The sequence below is a fragment of the Electrona antarctica genome (genome assembly GCF_951216825.1).
Source record: "Electrona antarctica genome assembly, chromosome: 17".
Classification (NCBI taxonomy): domain Eukaryota; kingdom Metazoa; phylum Chordata; class Actinopteri; order Myctophiformes; family Myctophidae; genus Electrona; species Electrona antarctica.
Window position 1 is genome coordinate 10,314,814 of NC_136798.1, and position 21,987 is coordinate 10,336,800.

The following is a 21,987-nucleotide window of genomic DNA, read 5'->3' on the forward strand; positions in this document are numbered from 1 at the left end:
TATAGCAGTGATTCACTTGTGCATTGCATTGTAAGATGACAGAGGTTGACTAACCAAATGCACATTCTTTTGAATTGCTCAGTCAAAGAACGTGCATTTGGTTGTTGGTTGAATGTTAGATTGAATTGTGCATGTAAATGTCGGATCTTGGCAATATAAGCCCAGATTGCTCATGCTTCGGTTCATAAAAGAAAACACGTTAGATGTTTCTTTTTTTTCACCAGAGGGTCACATATTATTGTTTTGCAGCATAAAGTGTTTAACATATTCGGGTGATTGTGGAGTGTGTGTGCGCAGTTGTGTGCGTGTGACGGTCCGTGCCTAATTGCATGTGCATGTGTGTAAGCTTGTGCGTTTCTCTCTCAATGCAACCACAAAACAATGGAATTTGTGAATATTGTGTACATTTTGAACCACATTTATAACCTATATATCATTGTTCTAACTAAGTCTCCGTCATAAAATGTCTGTATAGAGAAAACTATAATAAACTAGTTTGCTATTTCTCTTGTGGCGTGTCATGCAGAAATGAAAAACAATTACACCACGATCTGAATTTCACGTTTCTTAGATTTGTGTTAGACAATATATTTATTGTTTTGTTTTTGTATTGCTATTACAAATTCAGTCGTCTTAATAATGCTCGTCCCGTTGGCATGATCCAGTAGCTTATCGTTTTATATTACACATACACAGTAAAATCTGTTCAGGAGTTTACAATGAAAGACCACTAACACTGGCTGTTTGGAACATTTGGGTAAGAAGAGAACCCATTTTTCTGGAAGGAGTTTGATTTGAGGCAAACCAAGTGTAGCTTATTCCATCAAAGTGCCAAAAAAATAATAATAATAACTAAAACAAAAAAAACAACAATTCGTAAATCCGGTCCAACACATTGGTTGAAAGAACAAGACAATACAAAAAAAAGTTATAAAATACTTGTACAGAATCCATAACATCCAATATAGAAGTAGTATATCAGAAACACTAACACTGGAAGAGATTGAAGTGTTTAAGGAAACAAGAGTAAAAAGAATGAGATTCAGCATAAAATGGATAGATAGGCAATATCCTTTGGATAGAACAGGAGTGTACTGTAGGCCTAGCACATGGTCACATGGTATACAGTACGGGAGGAGCTTAACTAGCACCATGGGTTCCCAGGTATCAAAATACAGAAATGTACTCTAGGGGCAGATCAAATGCAACAACATAACTCACTCTCGTGTGAAGTGAGGGGCGCTCTTATCATTATACATAATCATACATCATTATACATAATCTTACATCACATTCTGTGCTCAGCCAATCAAACCAGCCAAACCGTGGTACACACAAACACACAAAGCTGGGCATAGGAGGGGCTAGCGCCCCCTCAAAAATAAAACAATGTTGAAAGGAAAAGAATGGTTGTTTTTCTGTCGACTCTTAGGCCAAGGTTTACTCTTTTTTTAATAAAAGTCTTTCTTTCATCATTCATCAGTCCACTACCCAGCCCCCTGAGCCCCACCTTCATCATTGACCGTCGTCTAGTCAGGGAATCGCTGACAGGCTTTCTTCCAGCGGCACGCTGTGCACCACTGGTCTTTACGCTCCACCCCGTAAACTTTACGGCATTTCTTGGCCTCCCCTCGCCCCTTCCTGCGGATGTAAACACACAAAGCTCCACAGTGAGTTTTTACAATCTGAGACAGGGGAGTTACCAATATCATCATCATCACCTTTATTTATTCTCGGAAATACAATTGAGGGCAAGCCCTCATTTTCAATGTAGCCGAGGTTACAATTCACAAATACAGTCAAAACAATACATCAACACAACATTATAAATCAGGATACAATTACAAAGGAACTTAAATGCAGAACAACCAGTAAAATAAATCAATTGAAGCAGGAGTAATCACGGTGAAAAATGTTCTGGAGCATTCCTTTGAACTGACCGAAGGATGGCAGAGAGCTCAGTTTTAAGGAATTTTGAAGTTCGTTCCACGAGGTTGGGCCATTGACAGAAAAAGCTGTCTTGCCCAACTCTGTCTGAGCCTGAGGAACCTTGAGTCTTACAAAAATCACTAGAGCGGGTCTGATACGTGCTATTGTTCAATTCCAACATGGAACAGATATAGTCAGGGAGCATCCCAGCAATGGCTTTATATAAAAATAGGTGCCAATGCTTATCTCGCCTCTCTGTCAGAGAGGATAAACCTGAGTTCTCATAAAGTGCACAGTGGTGGGTACCATAACTATCTCCAGTAGTCCACCGCAAGGCAGAGTGGTAGACCTAGCCGCTTTAAAAGTGAAGGAGCAGCAGACCTATAAATAATGTCCCCGTAGTCCAGGACCGAGAGGAAGACTCAATAATAGCTTTTTTACTGGAATTTGGAAAACAGAATTTATTACTATACAGAAAACCTAGTTTTTGTCTAAGTTTGGAGACAAGATCAACAATATGAAATTTAAAAGAATGTTTATCGTCAAGCCAGATGCCAAGATATTTATATTCAGAGACCCTCTCAATCGTGGGGCCATCTGAAGAAGTACACTATCCAAGTCAATATTCATAGCCCTAGAAAACAGCATACATTTCGTTTTACTTGCATTTAAAACGAGTCTTAGCTCAACCAGGGCATCCTGGAGAGTATTAAAAGCAAGCTGCAGATGCTTAACGGCAACGTCAACAGAATTGGCAACACAATATAGAACTGTGTTGTCTGTGTAAAGATGGGATTGACAATCCTTCAGAGTGGAAACAATATTATTAATATATAATGTAAAAAGTACAGGCCCTAAAACCAATATAATTATATAAACTATATATACTAGGGGAAACTCTCCCTTTCTCTCTCTGTCATATACAGTATGGAACGTATACTGTACTGTAAAATATATTCAAACTCATATTGATGTTAATTGAGAAATATTGGGTAGAGGTTAATAATTGTAATATTTTCCAGGTATACGTAGTGCCATGCAAAAATTTGAGGGGGAGAGAGAAAAACAGACAAACAGACAGACAAGACAAAGCCTTTCTACTTTCTCGTATGGTCATGTTGTTGTGCGCCGCAAATACCCAAACTATATAGCTCACAGAGCACAGAAGCTCAACAATAAAAATTACAGACAATATTGTTTCAAAGTCATTTTGGATAACAGTAGCAACTAAATGACTAAAATCAAACTGCAAACGAAGACAGAGACTAAACTGCTGCTATACCTGAAGGAGCAGAGACTGCGTGAGGGAGATGCGCTCATGGTCTGCAGCCTGTTGGCGGCGCTGTTCTGTTGGAGCCACTGCTCTCCGACACTCACGGACCGGCAGCGGGGTTTCACCACCTTATAAATCATGAAAGTAAAATTTGCTTTCTTGAAAGGTCAGGGTATGTAAACATCCATAGAAAGAGTTTAGAGACAGGAGTTTTCAGATATGACAGAGGAAAACAAACCTACAGACATACACACACACATACAGACATGTCACATACACACATGCAGAAAGACATACATGCATACATATTAGACAGACAGTTAGATTTAGACAAATACAACCAGAATTATAAATACATATAGACATGGTGGTAGTGACAAAAACAACCTACTGGACTGTTGTCCTGGGTCGAGACGGACACAAAGGGAGTCCAACCCTGGTAGGCGGGACTACGAGACGGCGTGGCGAGCTGCACAGGACTGCAGGCCTGGAAGGAGTAGGTTAGAGAGAGGAGAGGAATCAAAAGTAAGTACAAACATGAACAAGTCCAATATAGTACGATTTCAGCAAGAGCTGGATCTTCATTCCTTACTTAAATGAATGATTAAATCGAGCCTATTCCTCAGTGTGCATCATGCATTATTATGAGGAAGGCTTAACTGCTGAAAGACTTGCTGTACAAATTCAAATCAAGACCTGACTCTATAGTCCTGTGATCAACACGGATCCGTCCAATGTTTTCCTTTCAGTCTGCCTCTTACATCAGGATCAAACTATTTCCCTCAAAATTGCTACAAACAACTCGATCTGAATGTGCCGTGCCTGGTATCAAAGTACTCATGAATCCATTCTCATTTGAAACAAAGATGTCTGTTCTCTTCCTGCAGAGCAAAGATGTCTGTTCTCTTTCTGCAGAGCCTTAAAGTCGTTCACAGCACATGCTTGCTTGACAATTCACCCTTGTATTTCAACCACAGCAAAAGGAATGCAAATGTAAAAATCATGACATTTTATCAAAGTAATAATGGTTTCATACCAAAAAGTACACACAACACATGCACACACAATTAACAGCATCCTTAGACCACCCACTGTCTTGGCATATGCACGCGAACACGCACGCACATTGACTTCTGATTATATAACTATAAGGAAATAAAGAGATTATGGGCATTCACACTGGGTTATAAAAGTAATATCAAATATATTCATGACAACTTTCTTTGCAGCCAAAGCGAAATCGTGACAGAAAAATCTGAGTGGATTTATAAACGGAGCAGAGCAGAGTTTTATGGTGAACAGCCAGAAAAGAAAAAGCCAAAAATTCAAAGGGGTGGTATGAGTTTTTAACGTTTAAGTTTTTTTTTTTTTTTTATTCATCAAATTGAGGGATATATTACAGTGAGTAGACGCCCAAGAGAGAGGATATTGGGTAGAGGATACTTCAATCACTGTCACCCTGGGCCTGGAGGGAACCTAGCAAGCTAACAGCTTTCTCTCACACTGTCACAAAGCATCCATTTTAAAGGCACTGGTGTACAGGGTAGACTAAGGTCACTGCAGAAATGTGCTGCTTTGTGATGCGTGCTGACACCATCATCTAGTCTGCGTGATGCAAAGGTACATTTTGTGTTTTGTGTTTGGAACACAGTTGGTGGAAGAGAGAGCATACTGTAACTGAAAGGTCAGATGTTTTGTCCCTGAAACAACAACAACCAGACAGCCATGTGCTGTTGATGTGCCCTTGAGCATGCTGCTGTCTTTGAACCTGTCATTCTCAACTTTGGTCCTTGGCACCCCTACTAGTGCTGGTTTTCCATCCCACCGGGTCAAACTGGTCTCTGATTAAATAGCTAATGTAACTGTAAGGACACCAGGTCAACCTGGTAGGATGGAAAAACAGCATTACCAGCGATTAGGAGCCACCGCTCTAAAACACTGACCTTCTCCCAGTGCTAATGACCAAAGAAACATCTTATCAAATGTGAATCTAACCTGGTAGAGGTGTTCTGAATGGATTTGCCAGAAGCTGCTGGGTGCTGACTGGCTGAGAGTGCTGGGCCTTCCCGGACCTGGCCCGGAGCTGGAGTTGGACCTGGGCCTGGGAGCCGGGAGGCCCTGGATCTCAGAGCTAGAGGGAGAACCGCAGGACGCCCAGCCAAGGTGGGTGGCGGTGGGGGCCTGGATTGAGGCCTGGAGGGGGGGAGGTGTGTCCACAGCCTCACACGGGATCTTGGTGTAATAGAAGTCCTCCTCCCTTCGGGACTGGTCTGACACACTGCTGCCATGTGTGTGTGTGTTTGTGTGCATGCAATATGGAGTAATGTGTAGCAGCAGGTGTGTGTATATGTGCAGTAATGTTACGTATGCATGCGTTTGTGAGCAACAGGTGTGCATGTGTGTATGTGAAACACACACAGTGTATGTACATGGTGTGTGTGTGTTAGATAAGGAAAGAGCCAGAGACAGACAGATAAGCATTTCTACAGTAAAAGCCACACATACAGTGCAGGTACAAATGTATGCACCGTATCACACAGTAATGGTAAATGACTGGCACGCTGACAACTGACCCCAGATGCAGAACACGGATGTGTCTCTTCATTCCGACTGAAGCCGCGAGCACCTTGCTACAACCCGGCCACAGACACTTGTACATTCCTCTGAAAGAGTTCTGCAACACACAAGAGACGACGTGTATGCAAATTAGGTGAAGAATGAGGAAGGAGAACACAAATATAAAACACAAAGACAGAGATAGAAAATTCCGCTCCCTGCTGAACAGGCTCCTCTTCCTTCAAGCCAGAGGCACCATGGGGGAATCGAAGCGCCAATCTCCGTGGCGGTGGGCAGGTACTACAGGTTTCAATAGTATTTGACGGCTCCCAGAGCCATGCAGGTGAAGCCATAGCCATAGAAAGGTAGACGCCTCCTTCGGCTCTGGGGCGTATGTGCAAAAGTGAGGGCAAGCTTCCGCGTTAGTGCTTCACTAGTCTGGCGTATCCAGACTACTATTGCGAGAGACAACAGTCTGGCAACGCGAGACTAGTGCTTCACAGAAGCTTCCGCGTGTGTCACAGAGCGGACGTTCGGGTCTGACAAGTCCCGGATAAGACGCGCTGTGATTGGCCAGTAGTCACTTGAGTGGCAGCGTGGAGTAGTGTGCCTTCCCATCTTTCGGCACATTTCCGCCCTCACGTCGATACACGTCGCTCAAATGAACTGCAGCGGCCAATGAGGCATCTATTTTTTTATAGATCTTTGGTTGAAGGCAGTACATTCCGTTTACCTTTGCCTTTCTGGTGTTAAACTCCTCCCCCTGCTCCAGCTCCAGCTGCAGCCCTTCGTCAGGGCTGCTGTCCATCTCGGTGACGGATGGCGAGGGGGCGGGGCTTACGTTGCCATGGTCCCAGCTCCAGTAGCCACTGCTGCCACTGTCTGAAAGCTCTTCACCGCCACACTCCATGTCAGCTGATGAGACCGCTGGAAGACAAGAACAATTCATGTTAGGAATCAGACTAGACCACCAGATCAGCATCAGTCACTTGGGACATTTTCCTCCTATAATGACATGGGCAAAATAGGGATTGTCAGGTTACAAATGGTTTAATCTCTTGTTAAACAGTCCTGGGATGGGAAAAGCCAAGCTACTTGCATTACAATTGTGCAGAATGTGGGTTCTCGTCAAAGAACTGAATTTACTGAATGAATAAGACAGATAACACTGCTGGGGCTGTCTGTTGACATACCTGGACCATGATGGGTACCCATCTGTGCAGGGCTCTGGACCACAGGACTACAGGACAGGCTGGTCAGAACCATAGCTGCCATGATCTCATCCATCTCTACCGACTCTGGGCTGCGGAAACTGAAGGAACAACACAATGAACAAATGAGCAGGTTCTACTTGTGCAGAAGGGGAAATCTTAAACATCATAATGCTGACATCGTTAACAGGGTTTGCAGGATGTGCTGTCTAGGGCTCGCAAATTAACCAAAGATATATATCGAAACCGATATAATTCAATTCAATTCAATCTTTATTGCAGACTCAGGGGAATCCATATCACAGTAAAAAACAACAATATAATAGATACAAAAGAATATAGAAAGAAATATACAATAAAAAGAGTTCCACCATGTTCAGTTTCGAACATACAGACAAGTTCGCCAATGGTTCCACAGTCTGGAGGAGAACCTGACAGAACTACGTGTCGGGTTAGTAATGACATCTACTGACTCAGATACCCTACACATAAATAAGATTGCATAGCACAGCAGAGCAGGTGGGGACCCCAACACTGCCAAACATCTGGCTTGCACTGGAGCTTCTTGGAGCTCTCAGTAGCAGCCTCATACAGTCATTATAGGCCACTGTCAATCGTCTAATACTGGCTTGTTTGTAGCGACACCACAGGTGGGCGGTATACAGGGGTGTACAGAAGGATTTAAAAAGTGAAATCTTAACCGGTACTGAGCACATGCTATATTTTCGACACAGCATGTTTCCTTGTGCATACAGCTTCCAACGCTGTCTAAGTGTCTATATATGTCCTTGTCATCAGCGAGGTCATTTGAAATGATGTGGCCCAAATATTTAATCTCACTGCAGACACTAAGGACAGAGCCAGAGAGATAAAAGTCAGGAAAGGTTAGATGTCTGTCTTCCCTGCTTCGGACAATCATTATCTTGCTTTTTTTTGCATTATATGTAATGTCAAAGTCAGCACCGTACTGTGAGCATGTACTCAGCAGCTGTTGAAGACCAGCACTATATGGACTAAAGATGACCAAATCGTCTGCATACATAAGGAGATGAATTAGCAGGTTTCCAACCCTACACCCTGTACCACATGCATTTAAGAACATAGATAACTCATCCATATAGACGTTGAAAAGAAAAGGAGATAAAAATAGGTTAATCGAATAATCGAGAAGCAGGTAATATTTGTATTATTATTAATATTTTCTTATATTATATAAACAAAACAACTCGGGAAGAAACATCTGCATAACCAGGAAGAGCCTGGTGAAGTTAAAGTGAATGTCAAACTGTAACTCCACTAGTCGACATGGCCACAACACATTAACACAAACCACAATTTTGTCAATTCGGGGAAGATAACATGCAGATTTTTGTATCTGTATTTCTGTATTTGAACTTAGACTATCTATAACATTGGCAGTACAACGAAATAGTCTGAATCCTGTTCTGCAAGATTAGGTTACACAAAAAGGTTTCTATGTGACATTAAAAGCATATCCCTGTGCAAGAAATAATAACGTGTACTGTTATCAGGTCAGACACTAAGCTTTGGAAACATTGGTTGAAGGGATATAATTAACATAACACTGGGAATTGCCCCATTTGTCATAATTATGGTGATGTTTCAGTGCCTTTCTCCAACCAACATTAAGCCACGGTTATGACCTACTCTGTAAATAAACTGTATATGACATTTCAAACTTTTCTTCCCACTTCAATTGTCCTACTGAACAAGCGCCGCATAGTTCATAGCTCTTAGTGGGAAAGGGACTTATCAACCTTCATCAGTTATTTATTGTACTTACACCTGTGATACTATAAACTGTGAATACTCTAGTACTTGTATTTATATACCTCCTCTGATTGCATTTTTGCACTGATCTCTTGTGATACTCTGTGATACTGTACTTGTACATTGCTGCTATTGTGTATTGTCTATTGTGTTTCGTCTTCTGTTTTAAAAAGCGTTATGTACTACTGCACTTTTGCCCAAGACAAATTTCCCCTCGTGGGACAATAAAGTATATCTCATCTCATCATCTCAAGTCATATCTCTCACCTATATGGTACATCCATACTGGCTGGCAGGTTGCAGACAGGCATTGTAGGGACTACGCTTTGCAGGGGACCAGCTACTTTGCACCAGCTTCCCTCTGCCTTTCCCCAGGCTGTGTGGCTTGGTGCCTGGATCACATGTCCCACACTCTGCATCCCTGATGACACGATTCCCTGGCCACAGCACTTCAGTGGGAGACAAACCAAAAATACCAACGGTCACGAATGCATCAATGCAATATGTACTTTTGCCACAAAGCAAAGTGTCCACCCCTCTCGTGGCACGGTGGAAATCTTCTTTAACTATAACACAATTCTTACTTGTCTCTAAAGTGATACTGCTTTCCCATTGTAGTTCTCAATAATGGTCACTGTGTTTTCACCTTTGCTAACAAGATAAGTATCTAACTTCCCGCTAAACAGGTCTCTCTTGTTCTGAATCATGTTTCAATAAATGTTTCCAACTATTTTGAGGGAGGGGACAGTGGAGTACTCGTTTTGTTCCACTCTCAAGGTCCTGCATAATGTGCAATTTCAAAACCGGTGATAAACTATTATTTTTATGGCTTGCCGACATGGACGGTGCACTTATTGATTGATTGCTCGGCGTGGATATTTACTCATCTGGCGTGGCTTGGACACACTTCAAGACCTTGATATTAGTGTGTCTGCCTTGATTTCAAATAAAGTAAAAAGTAATGCAATTGTAAACCCATTCTATATTCAGTTGTGACTGAAACAAAACATGTAATGCTCCCTCTCCCGGCCCATCCATCCAATCTAGCAATAGGGATTTTAAGCAACGACTGTTTTCAGACGGCTCCGCTAGGCGGAAGTACGGCGGCTATGACGCAATCGCCGTAGCTATCAAAATTGTTAAGCAAACAGCCGTCAGCGACGGGTTCCCATCCATTTTTGGTTCCCTGGACATGATCATCAGTGGAAAGAGGAAGGTGCTGGACCAATATGCAATATGTGTTATTAATAAACATGGTTAATATGACATATGGTATTAGTGTTATTTCTTCATTCAGAGCATGCCAACACATTACACAGCATAAGAGAGGTGATGGAGCAATCGGTGTAAATGTATGACAGCTAATTTCAATAAACATGGTTATGACATGGCGTTGTAGACACTACGTGTAAGTGTAGGTTCTGCCGTAGTAGAAAGGGCTGCGACGGCAAGCAGGTTTATGTATCGAGCACTGATCCATTTCCGGTTGCCGGAGCGGACTGCCGTAGCCGTCGTTGCTTAAAGTCACTACTAACTGCCTGATAGACTGCTCTCTGGTGGGCAATCAGTAAGTATGCTTACCGGTATTTGCTTTTTTTTTAATATTGTTTTTTAGTGGCTTTCACCTTTATTTTAAGGGACAGACAGTAGGCTGACAGGAAATGGGGAGAGAGATGGGGGGGAAGACATGCAGTAAAGGCCGTCGGGATCGGGAGTCGAACCCACGGCACACTGCCAGACTGGATTACCAGCCAAGGTGCCTGGACCACTGAGCCATGGCCCAGGCCGGTATTTGCTTTTTTAATCCACATTTTCCGGTCTGCTGGAAACTCTACATTTAACTTTAAGCTGGGTATTGTGTATATTATGTACTCAATTTACCGGTAAATCTGAACATTTCCATATGTACCATGACCATAGTGTAGGCATCACAAAGTCAAATTAATCTCTTTCACTTATTTTAAAAGTGGAGCATGCCATTCAAGTCAGTTTTGTATTTTATCTTCTTGAAGGCAGATAGATAGCGAGAAGCTGAGGGGTGGCTGCTGGGGTCAGAAAAGTAGGGATGCATACAACCTATCTATATCACCACTCTAGTCTATTTAGAGGTATACATCTCTCTCTCTCTTGATGGCCTACTTACTAGGGTCGGGATCCGGAGGAATCGGAGGAGCCGGATCCAATATTGAGGAACCGGAATCGGTTCCATCACATTTGGAACCGTGTCCGGAACAGATTTCTATCACACTGTGAGAGCTGGTATGTAGACTTAACTTCATGTCTGCTATAGAATTACTATACCAGTGGTTTCTCAAACGTTTCAATTTCAATGACCACCATAACTCTGAGTGTACAAATGGAACCAAATGGACCCGTAACACACCACCTGGCCACACCACCTGGCTACACAAACACGCCAACCTGGCACCCCAAAGCAGATAACTGAGGGAAACGGTTACAAGGGTCCATTTGGTGGGGTGCGCACGCTTATCCGTCACACCAAAGGTCCGTCATGCGGAAATCACCCGTCGCTCCCGACATGCGTCGGTCCGACATGCACTGCGTCGTGCTTGCAGTTAGGGTTAGGTTAGGTTGTCGGACCTTTGGTGTGTTGGAACTAAAGCCAGTAACCCATTTGGTTCCTTTTGTACTCTCTCAGAGTTACAACCCTGTAAGGTTTCATTTGGAACCCCCTATAGGAATCGTTAAAGAGAACAGTTAAGGAATCGGACCGTTAAAATCCTAAAGGATACCAACTTGACTACTTACCAAAGTCTCCTGTCCTCCAGACCTTGTGCTATGGTGTGCTCCTGCCAGAGGACAGATCCCGGCCATCCCGAACCCTCCAGGTCCCATAGCTGCCATGGTGCCGCTGCACTTTGTACGGGGACTCACAACACTGCCGTGCATCCTTAAAATAACAACAATAATATTTTTCTACGTTATAATAACAGGAGAGTGGGGTTTCTGTCACAATTCCACCATTGAGGTACCTTTTTTTTGAGGGGTGCTAGCCGCTAGCCCCTCCTAACTATAGTGTAGATTTTTTTCCTAAAACAAAAGTTAAATGCCATTAACAATGAATGGAGAATTTACGTCATATGTGTCTGAGCAAATCGGCTCTTTTTGTGCAAACAAACATTAACATTAAGTGCCATTGACAAAGAATGGAGAATTTACGTCATATGTAGACAAGCAAATCGGTATTTTTGTTCAATTCCCATTGACAGTGAATGGAGAATTTACATCATATGTGTCTGAGCAAATCGGCTATTTCTGTCCTAACACAAACATTAAATGCCATTGACAATGAATGGAGAATTTACGTCATAGGCCTACGTATGTAGACGAGCAAATCTGTATTTTTGTTAAATTCCTATTGACAATGAATGGCGAATTTACATTATATGTGTCTGAGCAAATCGACATATTACGTCATGATGATGTACGATGATAAGAGCGCCCCTCACTTCACACGGGTGTGATTTTTCTTCATCTTTTCAGTAGCCAATTATTTGTCTCCCCAATTTAGTCGTAGTCACTGCTGTTGTATCCTACTGACTCACCTGCCAGTGAGGAGCCCCCACCGGGAGCTTGTAGAGCCTTCGTCCTACTCATCCCACCCAACACTCCCCGCTGAAAGGTGCGGCCCCAGCCCGTATGCAATGACCAATATCACCCTCCCCGCCCGGCTTTCCTCTCCTGAACACGGGCCAATTCTGTTCCCATAGATGCCCGACAAAGCCGGTTGCACCACGGTGGATTCGAACCTACAACCTGGCAGGTGGGCAGGGACTTTAACACTGCGCCACCAGAGCATTCCATTGAGGTACTGTTGAGCCAAAATCCTCTCAAAATGATTCGATAATTAATTAGGTCAATGCAATGACACAAAAACATTAAATGCAGACAGTTCATTGCTGTTTGTAACTTAACACTAATCACAACAGTGTGACATTTTAAACTGATCAACCCTGAACAACATAGGCCTACGGTAAAATAATTTGTGATGAATATCAGTATTCAGAACGCATTAGAGCTATGGACCAGAGCTAATTCAGAATAAAAATTTGGACAATTCGTGAAGATGGACAAAATGTTTCAAAAAGAAACAGGGACACCGACCGGAGAAGAATGTGATTAACAGAAGGTGTAATAATTGGGGAAGAATCCCCATGTATTATGGAGAATATTCACTCAGTGCATGCATAGCTGAAGAACTGTGGAGGAAGGGAGAGGGCACATAGATGCTGAAAATGGACATGGAGAGTGGAGACAGACGGCAGAATAGCAACAATTTCGAAATTGGACTGCATAAGAAAGTGACACGGTTTAGTGTAGTCAGTAAAGCACAAATTGAATTTTGTTTTGGCTTGATACAAAGTTGTGGTGTCGCTGCCATACTCTCGCACAAAATATCGTTGTTTGCTATTAAGTGTCAAACATAATGTGTGTATGTTTCACCCGTCCCACACTGTACACACTGTACTACATAGATAGAGAAATAGACATAGCAGGTAAACTGACGTCAGGCAAGATTTTCTCTGGCAGTGGCTCTCCACCAATCAGCGCCTACTTCCAGTAGTAAACAAGTGACGTAGTGTGGGCGGGGGGACAGCGCCCATTGGTGGAACGCGGGTGTCCAACACACACCCCCACACAGTTGTATGCACACACCCCCCTTTCAGGCAACGTGTTCGGACACGAGTCTCGCAGGGGAGCGATCGAGGTTGAAAAGCGGTATTATGATTTGAACCGGCTTGAAATGCATTTGTCAGAGTTAATTATGTGGGAGAAAAAACACATGCAATAAATAATGATACTGGAGAATAAATCATAAACGCATTGTCTCAGCCCCAGCATCAATGAAAACATGATATAAACATTAACATCCACAGACAAACCCGGTGTGTTCCCGGCGGCAGCAGAGATTGCGATCAGAGAATGCCCCCCCTCGGTGTTTAAAGGAAAATTACATTTCACTCTCCCGCAAAACAACAACAACAACGATTCATGGAATTGAAGCCCCAGTTTAAATTAAAACTAAATCGTTTAGGATTGCATTTACCTGCTGGGTGGACGAAGACCTAATGTCCCGAGGAGTAGGCGAGGAGAGAAGTGCACGGTGCACCGTATGTTGCTGTCCCACTGCAAGCCGGGTCTGTCTGAGCGAAAGGGGGTTGGTCGGTCGGCCGGCTGTGAGCCTACGTGAGGTTGTATGGTGGTCCAATGCCGGGGGAGACAGCTGGGCACGGCGCAAACATATCACACTGCAGCGCGCCGCTAATGCCGAGGCGGCGTGCACACTCACTGCACAAAGGATGATGATCTAGGTGAGGGGTTACCACCACCACCAGAACATGTCCACGAGAGCAGCATCCGCATGCATGCGCGCGCGCACACAGTGCACGCACGTCGCACGCACACCATGCACATAACAAGAAGAGGGAGATCTGACTGAGAGCCAGAACAAAAATAAAAAACATAAATATGAATATGTTTTGGGTGTCAATAATAAATGTAGTTTAGAAATGACCCTAGCTCCAATTTAGTTATGTTTGCAGATTATGCACATTTTCACAACACAGAAGAATATAAACTGAATATACACTGAAGTTTGATTGATTGATTGATTGATTGATTGTACATTTTTATTTCACAGTATGCAGAATGGGTACATTTCAAACGAAAGCACAAGTCATTGAAATCAATACAAAAATTGTTACTTTGTGGACGAAACCATGAAAAGCACACGACTTGTTTACATCAGGGTCCACCATTTTCAATTGAACTTAGCTCTGGTCCATATGGACCAGAGCTATGGAACTCAGACTTTATTTACAGGGGCCAGTTTCAAATTGCAGCCATCCGTAGAGTGCTCTTTGAGAGCGGTTTTGAAGGAGTCAAGGGATTCACATTGTCTTAATGACTGTTGGTATGGCGTTCCACATTTTAGTGGCATTGGAGCGAAATTAATTGAATCCCTTGTTTTGAGCCGAATCTGGGCTGCACATGGTTTGTTGAACTCCCTCTGGTGTTGTGAGTGTGGACTTTGTTGACATTAAGGAAGTAATTTGACAGGTAGGTATTTGACATGGGTTTCTTGGACCTTAGTTGGTGGTGTACTGTAGCGAATCTCGCAAGTTGCTGTACTCTGTCGTCAACCCTAAACCATTCCAGCCTATCAAAATGGGCAGGGGTGAGGTGGGTTCTGGGAGTAAGGCCAATTAGTAACCTGACCAATTTGTATTGGGATGTCTGGAGCCTTGTTTTTAGGGCCTTTGATGTGCTGCTGTGGTACCATGAGGTGCATGCATAGTCAAAGAAACCTTGTATAATGGCTCTTGTTAGGGTCTTCAAAGTATTTTTGCTGACCAGTGAGGAGATCCTGTACAAGAATCTTGTTCTTTGGTTGACTTTTTTTGATTACAATTTACAATTTAGGCATTTAGCAGACGCTCTTAATCCAGAGCGATTTACATTAAGCAAGAACAAAAAGCATGGGAATACATCACATATGTAAAATGCATTTATCGCGAAACATGCGTAAGCTGACTAGAACATATCTATATAATGACACTATACATATAAACTATAACTAGAACATATCTATATAATGACACTACATATAAACTATACATATATGCTATACTATGCTGTACATATATACTATGAAGGGCTATGACTACATACAATGCACTTATTGTGCTGTCTACATGACATGCTATAAGTCTGTTTCAAATGCTATATAAGTCTAAGAAGTGCTGTCTAAGGGGGTAGGGTAAGTGCTATGGGCCATGATGGAGTCTGAAAAGGTGGGTTTTCAGACTACGGCGGAAGATCGGGAGTGATGCTGCAGTTCTGATTTCAACGGGAAGTGCATTCCACAGTTTTGGGGCCAGAAGGGAGAAGAGTTTGGGACGTGTGGAGCGTTGTCCCGGTGTTTTTAGTGAGCCATGTTATCACAGGAAAGGTTTGCCAGGAAGGAACCTAGGTAGGTAATTTCGTCTTTTCTTGTGATAACACAATGTCACCCACTTTAACTGAGAAGACGTCGGCGTTGCTGAGATTACTATTTTGATCCAAGCACTCAAAACACAGAAATTGCTGAAACAACCATAAGCCTAAATACAGCTCTGACTATGGGAAGAGTCGAGACCAGAGATTATGCATAATATGCTTATTCTCTCTCTCAAAACGCAATAGGTCTACATATAGTGTAATGAAAAAAGAAAACAAATCACACTCGTGTGAACTGTGAAGTGAGGGGCGTTCTTATCGTCATACATAACATTCCGTCCTCAGCCAATAAAATCATCACTATGGGATAAGTACACACATACACACAAAGCTGGGCATAGGAGGGGTGGCTAGCGCCCCTCAAAGAAATAAAATAAAATAAATATAAATGTAGTAATAAATATAGTATTACATGAAACAGGTGCAGTATAGTGTCCTCAAGAAGCACCCTAAATGTGGGTATGACTATGACCAATCGAGAATTTAATCTGATGAATTGAAAATGGTGGACCCTGTTGTAAAAAAGTGCAGTGTCGTCCACAGTAACAGTCTTTGTATTGAGTTGTGCTTCCATGTGAAATGTATCCATTCTGCAAACTGTTAAAAAAATACTTCAATCAATCAACCAGTTTCAGAGAGCCCTGAAGTTTGTTCCATTTGTGTGGAGATAGTAAATTAAATCCTTGTTCACTGTTCTTATGTGGTCTGAATTTGTTGAACATCCAGTGACTTTTGGAGGATAGGTACAAAGGAAGATTACCACACAAGGCCTTATAAATTAAAAAAAAATACATTGTAATGCTCTCTACGAACTGCGAGAGTTGGCCAACACACTATTTCATATACCGGTAAAATACAATGATGGATGAAGTAGCCATTGCCAGTAATACATCGCAGTGTGTGTGTGTGTGTGTGTGTGTGTGTGTGTGTTGGCATGTATGTGCTTTATTTTGTGCATACTGCATAACATGAGACTGGATTAGTGTCAGCCGTCTGCCTACCATCTCCACCAGTGAGCAGGGATTTTAGCCTGGGTCTGAGGCTGAGCCACAGAAGAGTGAGAAACCCAATCCTAGTTAAATCCCACTCCAAACAATTCAGACAGAATCCCAATCTTCATTGATCCATTCACTTTATGATGTAACCTCGCCTTACCCTCTCAAGAGCGCCAACCACTTAGAATAGATAGATGAACATAAAACATGAACATTATATAGCAGGCGGTACTGTATAATTGTAAATAACAGATTCAAATATTTCATTGTAAATGGTAAATGGCACATTTTCTTTAATACAGTAGGCTACATACATAAACAAAGAAAAAACGATAAAAAAAATGCAATAAAACAACACAAACCAATGTTGTGGGAGGGGGGCTAGGACTCTTTCAGTGAAGCAATATGCGCCATCTAGCTATAAGAGAAGCGAAGGCGACCAGATCTTTCTGGTACCCATTATTTAAATAGTGCCTTTATCCAAAGCGCTTTACAATGTGCATTACATTCTCCCATTCACAGTGGAGGAATCAGAATCAGATCATCACAGTGGGTGAAATTGTAGAGGGGAAGGAGGGAAAAGGGAAGAGAGATAAATCCAAACAAAATTGTCTTGCTCAAGCATTTGAACGAAGGCCATCATAGCATAAGCATATGATTCACATCATCGTCATCCTGATAGACCAATTCCATCAGCAGAAATGTATCATCATAGGATAAAGATGGTCACTCAGCTTGACTCGACTATTTTGTATTTATTTGCAGTGACCCTTCCCTCTACAAGGGACAAGCGGACCCAAGTGGACCATGACAGGAAATTGCCATCCATTATAACAGCCACCAGACGGCATCACTTGTAGGGGTCAAGCACTTAGGTCACTCTGTACTGTTCTCCTGGTGTACATCACACATGGACTCGCCCACTTTTTTTTTTTTTTTGGCTTTCGCATTTATTTTAATAATTTAGAAGAAAACATGGTTTGCAAGTGCTCATCAAGTGGGTGCTTCCCCTCTCAGTATTACACGCACGCGTGCGCACACAGTTTTGGGTGTGTTTTAGTTTTAATTTGACAGTGCATGTGGCAGTTGATGGCAAGACAATTGTTAATTAATTTGTTACAACTACATATTTTATTTGAAATGGACATCACTTTTAGCAGAGAGAGCGCTCCTAAAAGGGCTTTCCTGTATGCTTTCCTGTATGCTTTTAATCCAGATAGATAGCTCCGACGTCATGAAGATAAGATGATCTCTCCGTTCAGTGCAATGTCATGAAAAGAAGAAAAGCAGTGTTAACTGTTGGATATTAAGGATAATTCATCCTCTTTCCTCAGCATCTGATGGTAAGTTTAGTATTCCGTAGAAGAGAAACCTCTTCTTTGTCAGGGTTGCACCTGTGCACAAGGCGCAAAGGAATGGGACCGTGTAGCTGCTGGTCATTTGGAAAATGGCTGTTAGGTCCTGTGCTCCCAGCTTGTCCATTATGTGTTTGAAGTTTTTGTGTTTCTGTAAGGTTCAGGGATTAGTCGCATCTCTTTCCAGCGTGTTGGCAGGCATGGCTTTATGGTCTCTCCACTCTGTGTGGGCCACTGACCCTGTATCTAATAATGACAAAATGAGATAATGCGTGAAAACACACAGATACTTTACTGCTGGAGCTTTAACACAACTTGATTCTCAGAGGACTTACCTCCTCCCTTTGTGGGTGAAGTTCCGTTAACCTCCCCAGTCTCCCCAGTCTCTCCCGACACCTGTCATGCAGGAAGAAAGGCAGGTCGATCAGGGTGCAGGGTTTGTTTGTGTGAGTTTATGGTGTATATGCTTGTGAGAGACTTGCAAGCCATTTAACCACATGAACCTTAGCGTCCCTTATTTGGGCATGTCATAACAGGTGATTGTTTGATTAATTTATTTTTATTTATTTTTTAGCGAAGGGATTTGGTGTAGGAAAAAAAGAGGGGGCCAAGTACAGACCCCTGGTCGACCCTAGTTAACATATACACGGTTAAATGGTTAATAAAATGTGTAAAGCACTCATGATTCCTTTTAACGAAATAAAGTTAAGTGAAATCTAACTCCATCTCATTTGTCTATTCCCTGCTGCCCTGTGGGTTTCCACAGTCTGCAATGCTGTAGAGTAGACGCATTGAGGCGGGCCTCAATGTAACATTGCTCAGAATCCCTCTCATTGACACTAAGGAGCCACATACTGTATGTCTTCTAATTGTTAATAAGTGGCATAAAAGTACACACGGTAGATTTAGATACTGAGCATTGTTGCACGGAAAGAAGAGGTAGAGAGATAGTGAGGGAGAAAGAGAAGAGATAGAGATTAGCAATGGCGAGACAGACAGACAGACAGACAGACAGACAGACAGACAGACAGACAGACAGACAGACAGACAGACAGACAGACAGACAGACAGACAGACAGACAGACAGACAGACAGACAGACAGACAGACAGGAAACAAAATATAAAACACTACAGACAGGAGACAGTGAAAGTGGCATTGTTCATACCTGTGCTCCACTGACATCGTATTCATTGCCACCTTTCCTGTGGGTGACAACAGGTGTCATGATAGTACTCGACACAAGGGTGTGGTTTGCGTACCACAGACTGAGACAGATATAGTAGTGACAGAGTAGTAGTGGATTTAAAGGTGGATGATCATGACTCAGTCAGCATATCTGACTCAGGTAAAGGTTTCCTTATTATTTACAGTAAAACCTTGGTTCACAGTCACACTCTACTACTGTTCACTCACTGATACCAGACACAGTGGCACAGTCATCTACTGTTGGACACTGAATAGCTCCACTTGGGGGTATATCTCATCTCATCAAGTGTCAAGAGCACATTAATTATACTTCTGCGTTACTCATTCCCAGCTCAGATTTTCCAGTGTCATAAATGCAGTAATTCACAAATACTTCAAATGTTCACGTAGAGAGACTAGCCGTCTGTAAGGGATGTGAGTTCAAATACCACCGAAGTGGAAAAAGTGGCACTCCAAAATAAAGGATGCAAGACATAGACATGCATATTCGTCTATTTATTGAAAACGCGAACGTGTTTCAGCCTCAGCTTTTAATGTTAATGTCATAATGGAAGGCATGGTATTTTGACAATACTTTAAATTATTCTGAAATCTGAAAAAATACAGCATAGTGTTTCCAGGGTCCAATGTTTGTTTGTTTTGAAAAATACTTTCTGGCTCCACATATTTGTTTAATCCTCTTCTTTTAGCTCTGCTGAACGATTGTTGTGAGTCATGATGCCTAGCTCTCAATGGCATGTCATTCCACAACCCATCAGAGACTTACAAGTCCTGGAATGTGCAGAACCTTGCTAGTTTCTGCAGTTCCTGTGTGTCAGTGTCACCTGCATATTTGGCACCAGGGTGTCACCACTGCACTGGGTGTTGGCGATTATACATTTGTACAGTACGTCAGTGTAGGGTGTACATATTTACACACACACACAGGGCTACAGTATGTTTGGGAAGCCTATACAGCCTATACAATGCTAACCCAACCCATGCTGGCACAGATCATCCTTCACCACTTCCTTCTGCTCTACAAACAAGACAACACCCATCATCATCATAAAAGAACAGGTTGAACAAGTCGGTGATTCAGTTCTTTCTCAGAAGTGGAACCCTACTGTATAGCTCACAACTTATCATTTACTGATATAATTGACTGATTTCTTTTAGATTATTTTTCTGTGAATCTTTGATCTCTATAGCGAAAGAGGCAGTAGAAGAGTAGTAAGAGGCAGAGGTGGGATGACCTCTAGACTAACACAGGTCAGCATTATAATATAGGGACATTATAATATAATTGACGCTGTAGTAGCACAGGGTTTCAAAGCGAGAGCCGGGGCGGGGCGGCCAGGGGGCCAATTGTAAAGCCACTTTCAACCTGGTGGTGCTATTTTGGCCATGTCGTCAGCATTACTGTCAAAACCTTTCAAATATGTTCAAACATTTAAAAAAAAAACATTAACATAGCGGAAATAGCAAATCTACAAGCTCACGTGATGTGTTGTAAGCTTGTATAGGTCAGCTATTTTGACTATTTTCAAAAGGGAGGAGGGGGGTGGGGGGGGGGGGGGGGGAGCAGCCAGAGGCTATGGCTATGTCAGGGTTCTTGACATTACTTCCCTCACATCATGTATGGTGCAAACAAATATTTTAAAATAAATACAAATACATTCAAATAAAAATATAATCACTGTCAAAATCAGATGGAGCCCTCACCTGCACCTGGTGCACAATGCGAGGAGTGTGATACAGAGGATGCCGAAGATGACTAGTGAGATGAAGGCTGTTGCAGGGGAGGAAGACAAAACCATGCCCCCCAATGTACCAACTACCGCTACTGGAGCCATTGTCCTCGTACCTTGGGATCAATATCAGAACACACACACACACACACACACACACACACACACACACACACACACACACACACACACACACACACACACACACACACACACACACACACACACACACACACACACACACACACACACACACACACACACACACACACACACACACACACACACACACACACACACACACACACACACAGGTTAACATTAGGAATTTCATAGCCTGCCCTGTGGTGACGACATAGATTTGTATAGTGTATATGTTTTTTTTAATTTATAGGATAGTGTTTACTGTGTCAGGCCTACAGAACCCAGGTAAATCCAAGCTCCCAATCCATAAAGTATATAGTTTGAATCAGTGAAATGTTTTCAGCTCGCCCTAACCCTCAACCCAACGACAAAGACCCAACCACTTTGAAGCCTCGATAACAGGGTTGTCCATCCACACCAAGCAGTACAATTCAACTAGATCCTTCACCACTGTCGTCTGTAGAGTGGTGGTGTGGACCCTAGTATACCATCCACTTGAGTTAAAATTATTTATAGTTAGTTATATTGCTTGGTCTGGACAGCTCTTTAAAACCTCTAACTGTAAACTAACTAACTGTAAAACCTCATCCATACAGGTCTGTTTTATCCTAATTAAAGAGTTTCAGTTAAAGGAGCTGTAACTGTAAGTGATATGTTTTGTCTTATGACAAAAGGTCTTTTGTTAAAAAGTTAAAGCAAGAATTTAATCCAATCAAGAGAGAGAACCCATTTATCAGTAATCAGCTTTACTTTGTATGATGCATGACAAACATAT

General features: G+C 42.4%; 2 protein-coding genes across 3 annotated transcripts; both read right to left on the reverse strand.

Moving 5' to 3' along the window:
• Positions 1 to 552: 552 nt before the first annotated feature.
• Positions 553 to 14,120, reverse strand: znf395b (zinc finger protein 395b). 2 transcript variants are annotated; one of them, XM_079526794.1, is made up of 10 exons: positions 13,829 to 14,120; positions 11,530 to 11,671; positions 9,028 to 9,209; positions 6,952 to 7,070; positions 6,492 to 6,685; positions 5,776 to 5,876; positions 5,198 to 5,480; positions 3,594 to 3,689; positions 3,212 to 3,330; positions 553 to 1,641 (listed from the first exon to the last, which is right to left on the reverse strand). In XM_079526794.1, the coding sequence occupies exons 2-10, from the start codon at positions 11,668 to 11,670 to the stop codon at positions 1,530 to 1,532; spliced, it is 1,347 nt and encodes a 448-aa protein (XP_079382920.1). In that variant the 5' UTR covers position 11,671; positions 13,829 to 14,120; the 3' UTR covers positions 553 to 1,529. The 2 variants fall into 2 exon arrangements, with proteins under 2 accessions (XP_079382920.1, XP_079382919.1); XM_079526793.1 differs by having other exon boundaries at positions 5,198 to 5,483; positions 13,829 to 14,119.
• A 2,916-nt stretch (positions 14,121 to 17,036) lies between these two features.
• Positions 17,037 to 21,181, reverse strand: LOC306941199 (uncharacterized protein). The gene is made up of 4 exons (XM_079526514.1): positions 21,043 to 21,181; positions 19,298 to 19,334; positions 18,466 to 18,526; positions 17,037 to 18,376 (listed from the first exon to the last, which is right to left on the reverse strand). Exons 1-4 carry the CDS (start codon positions 21,171 to 21,173, stop codon positions 18,291 to 18,293), a joined length of 315 nt encoding a protein of 104 aa, XP_079382640.1. The 5' UTR covers positions 21,174 to 21,181; the 3' UTR covers positions 17,037 to 18,290.
• Positions 21,182 to 21,987: the final 806 nt, after the last annotated feature.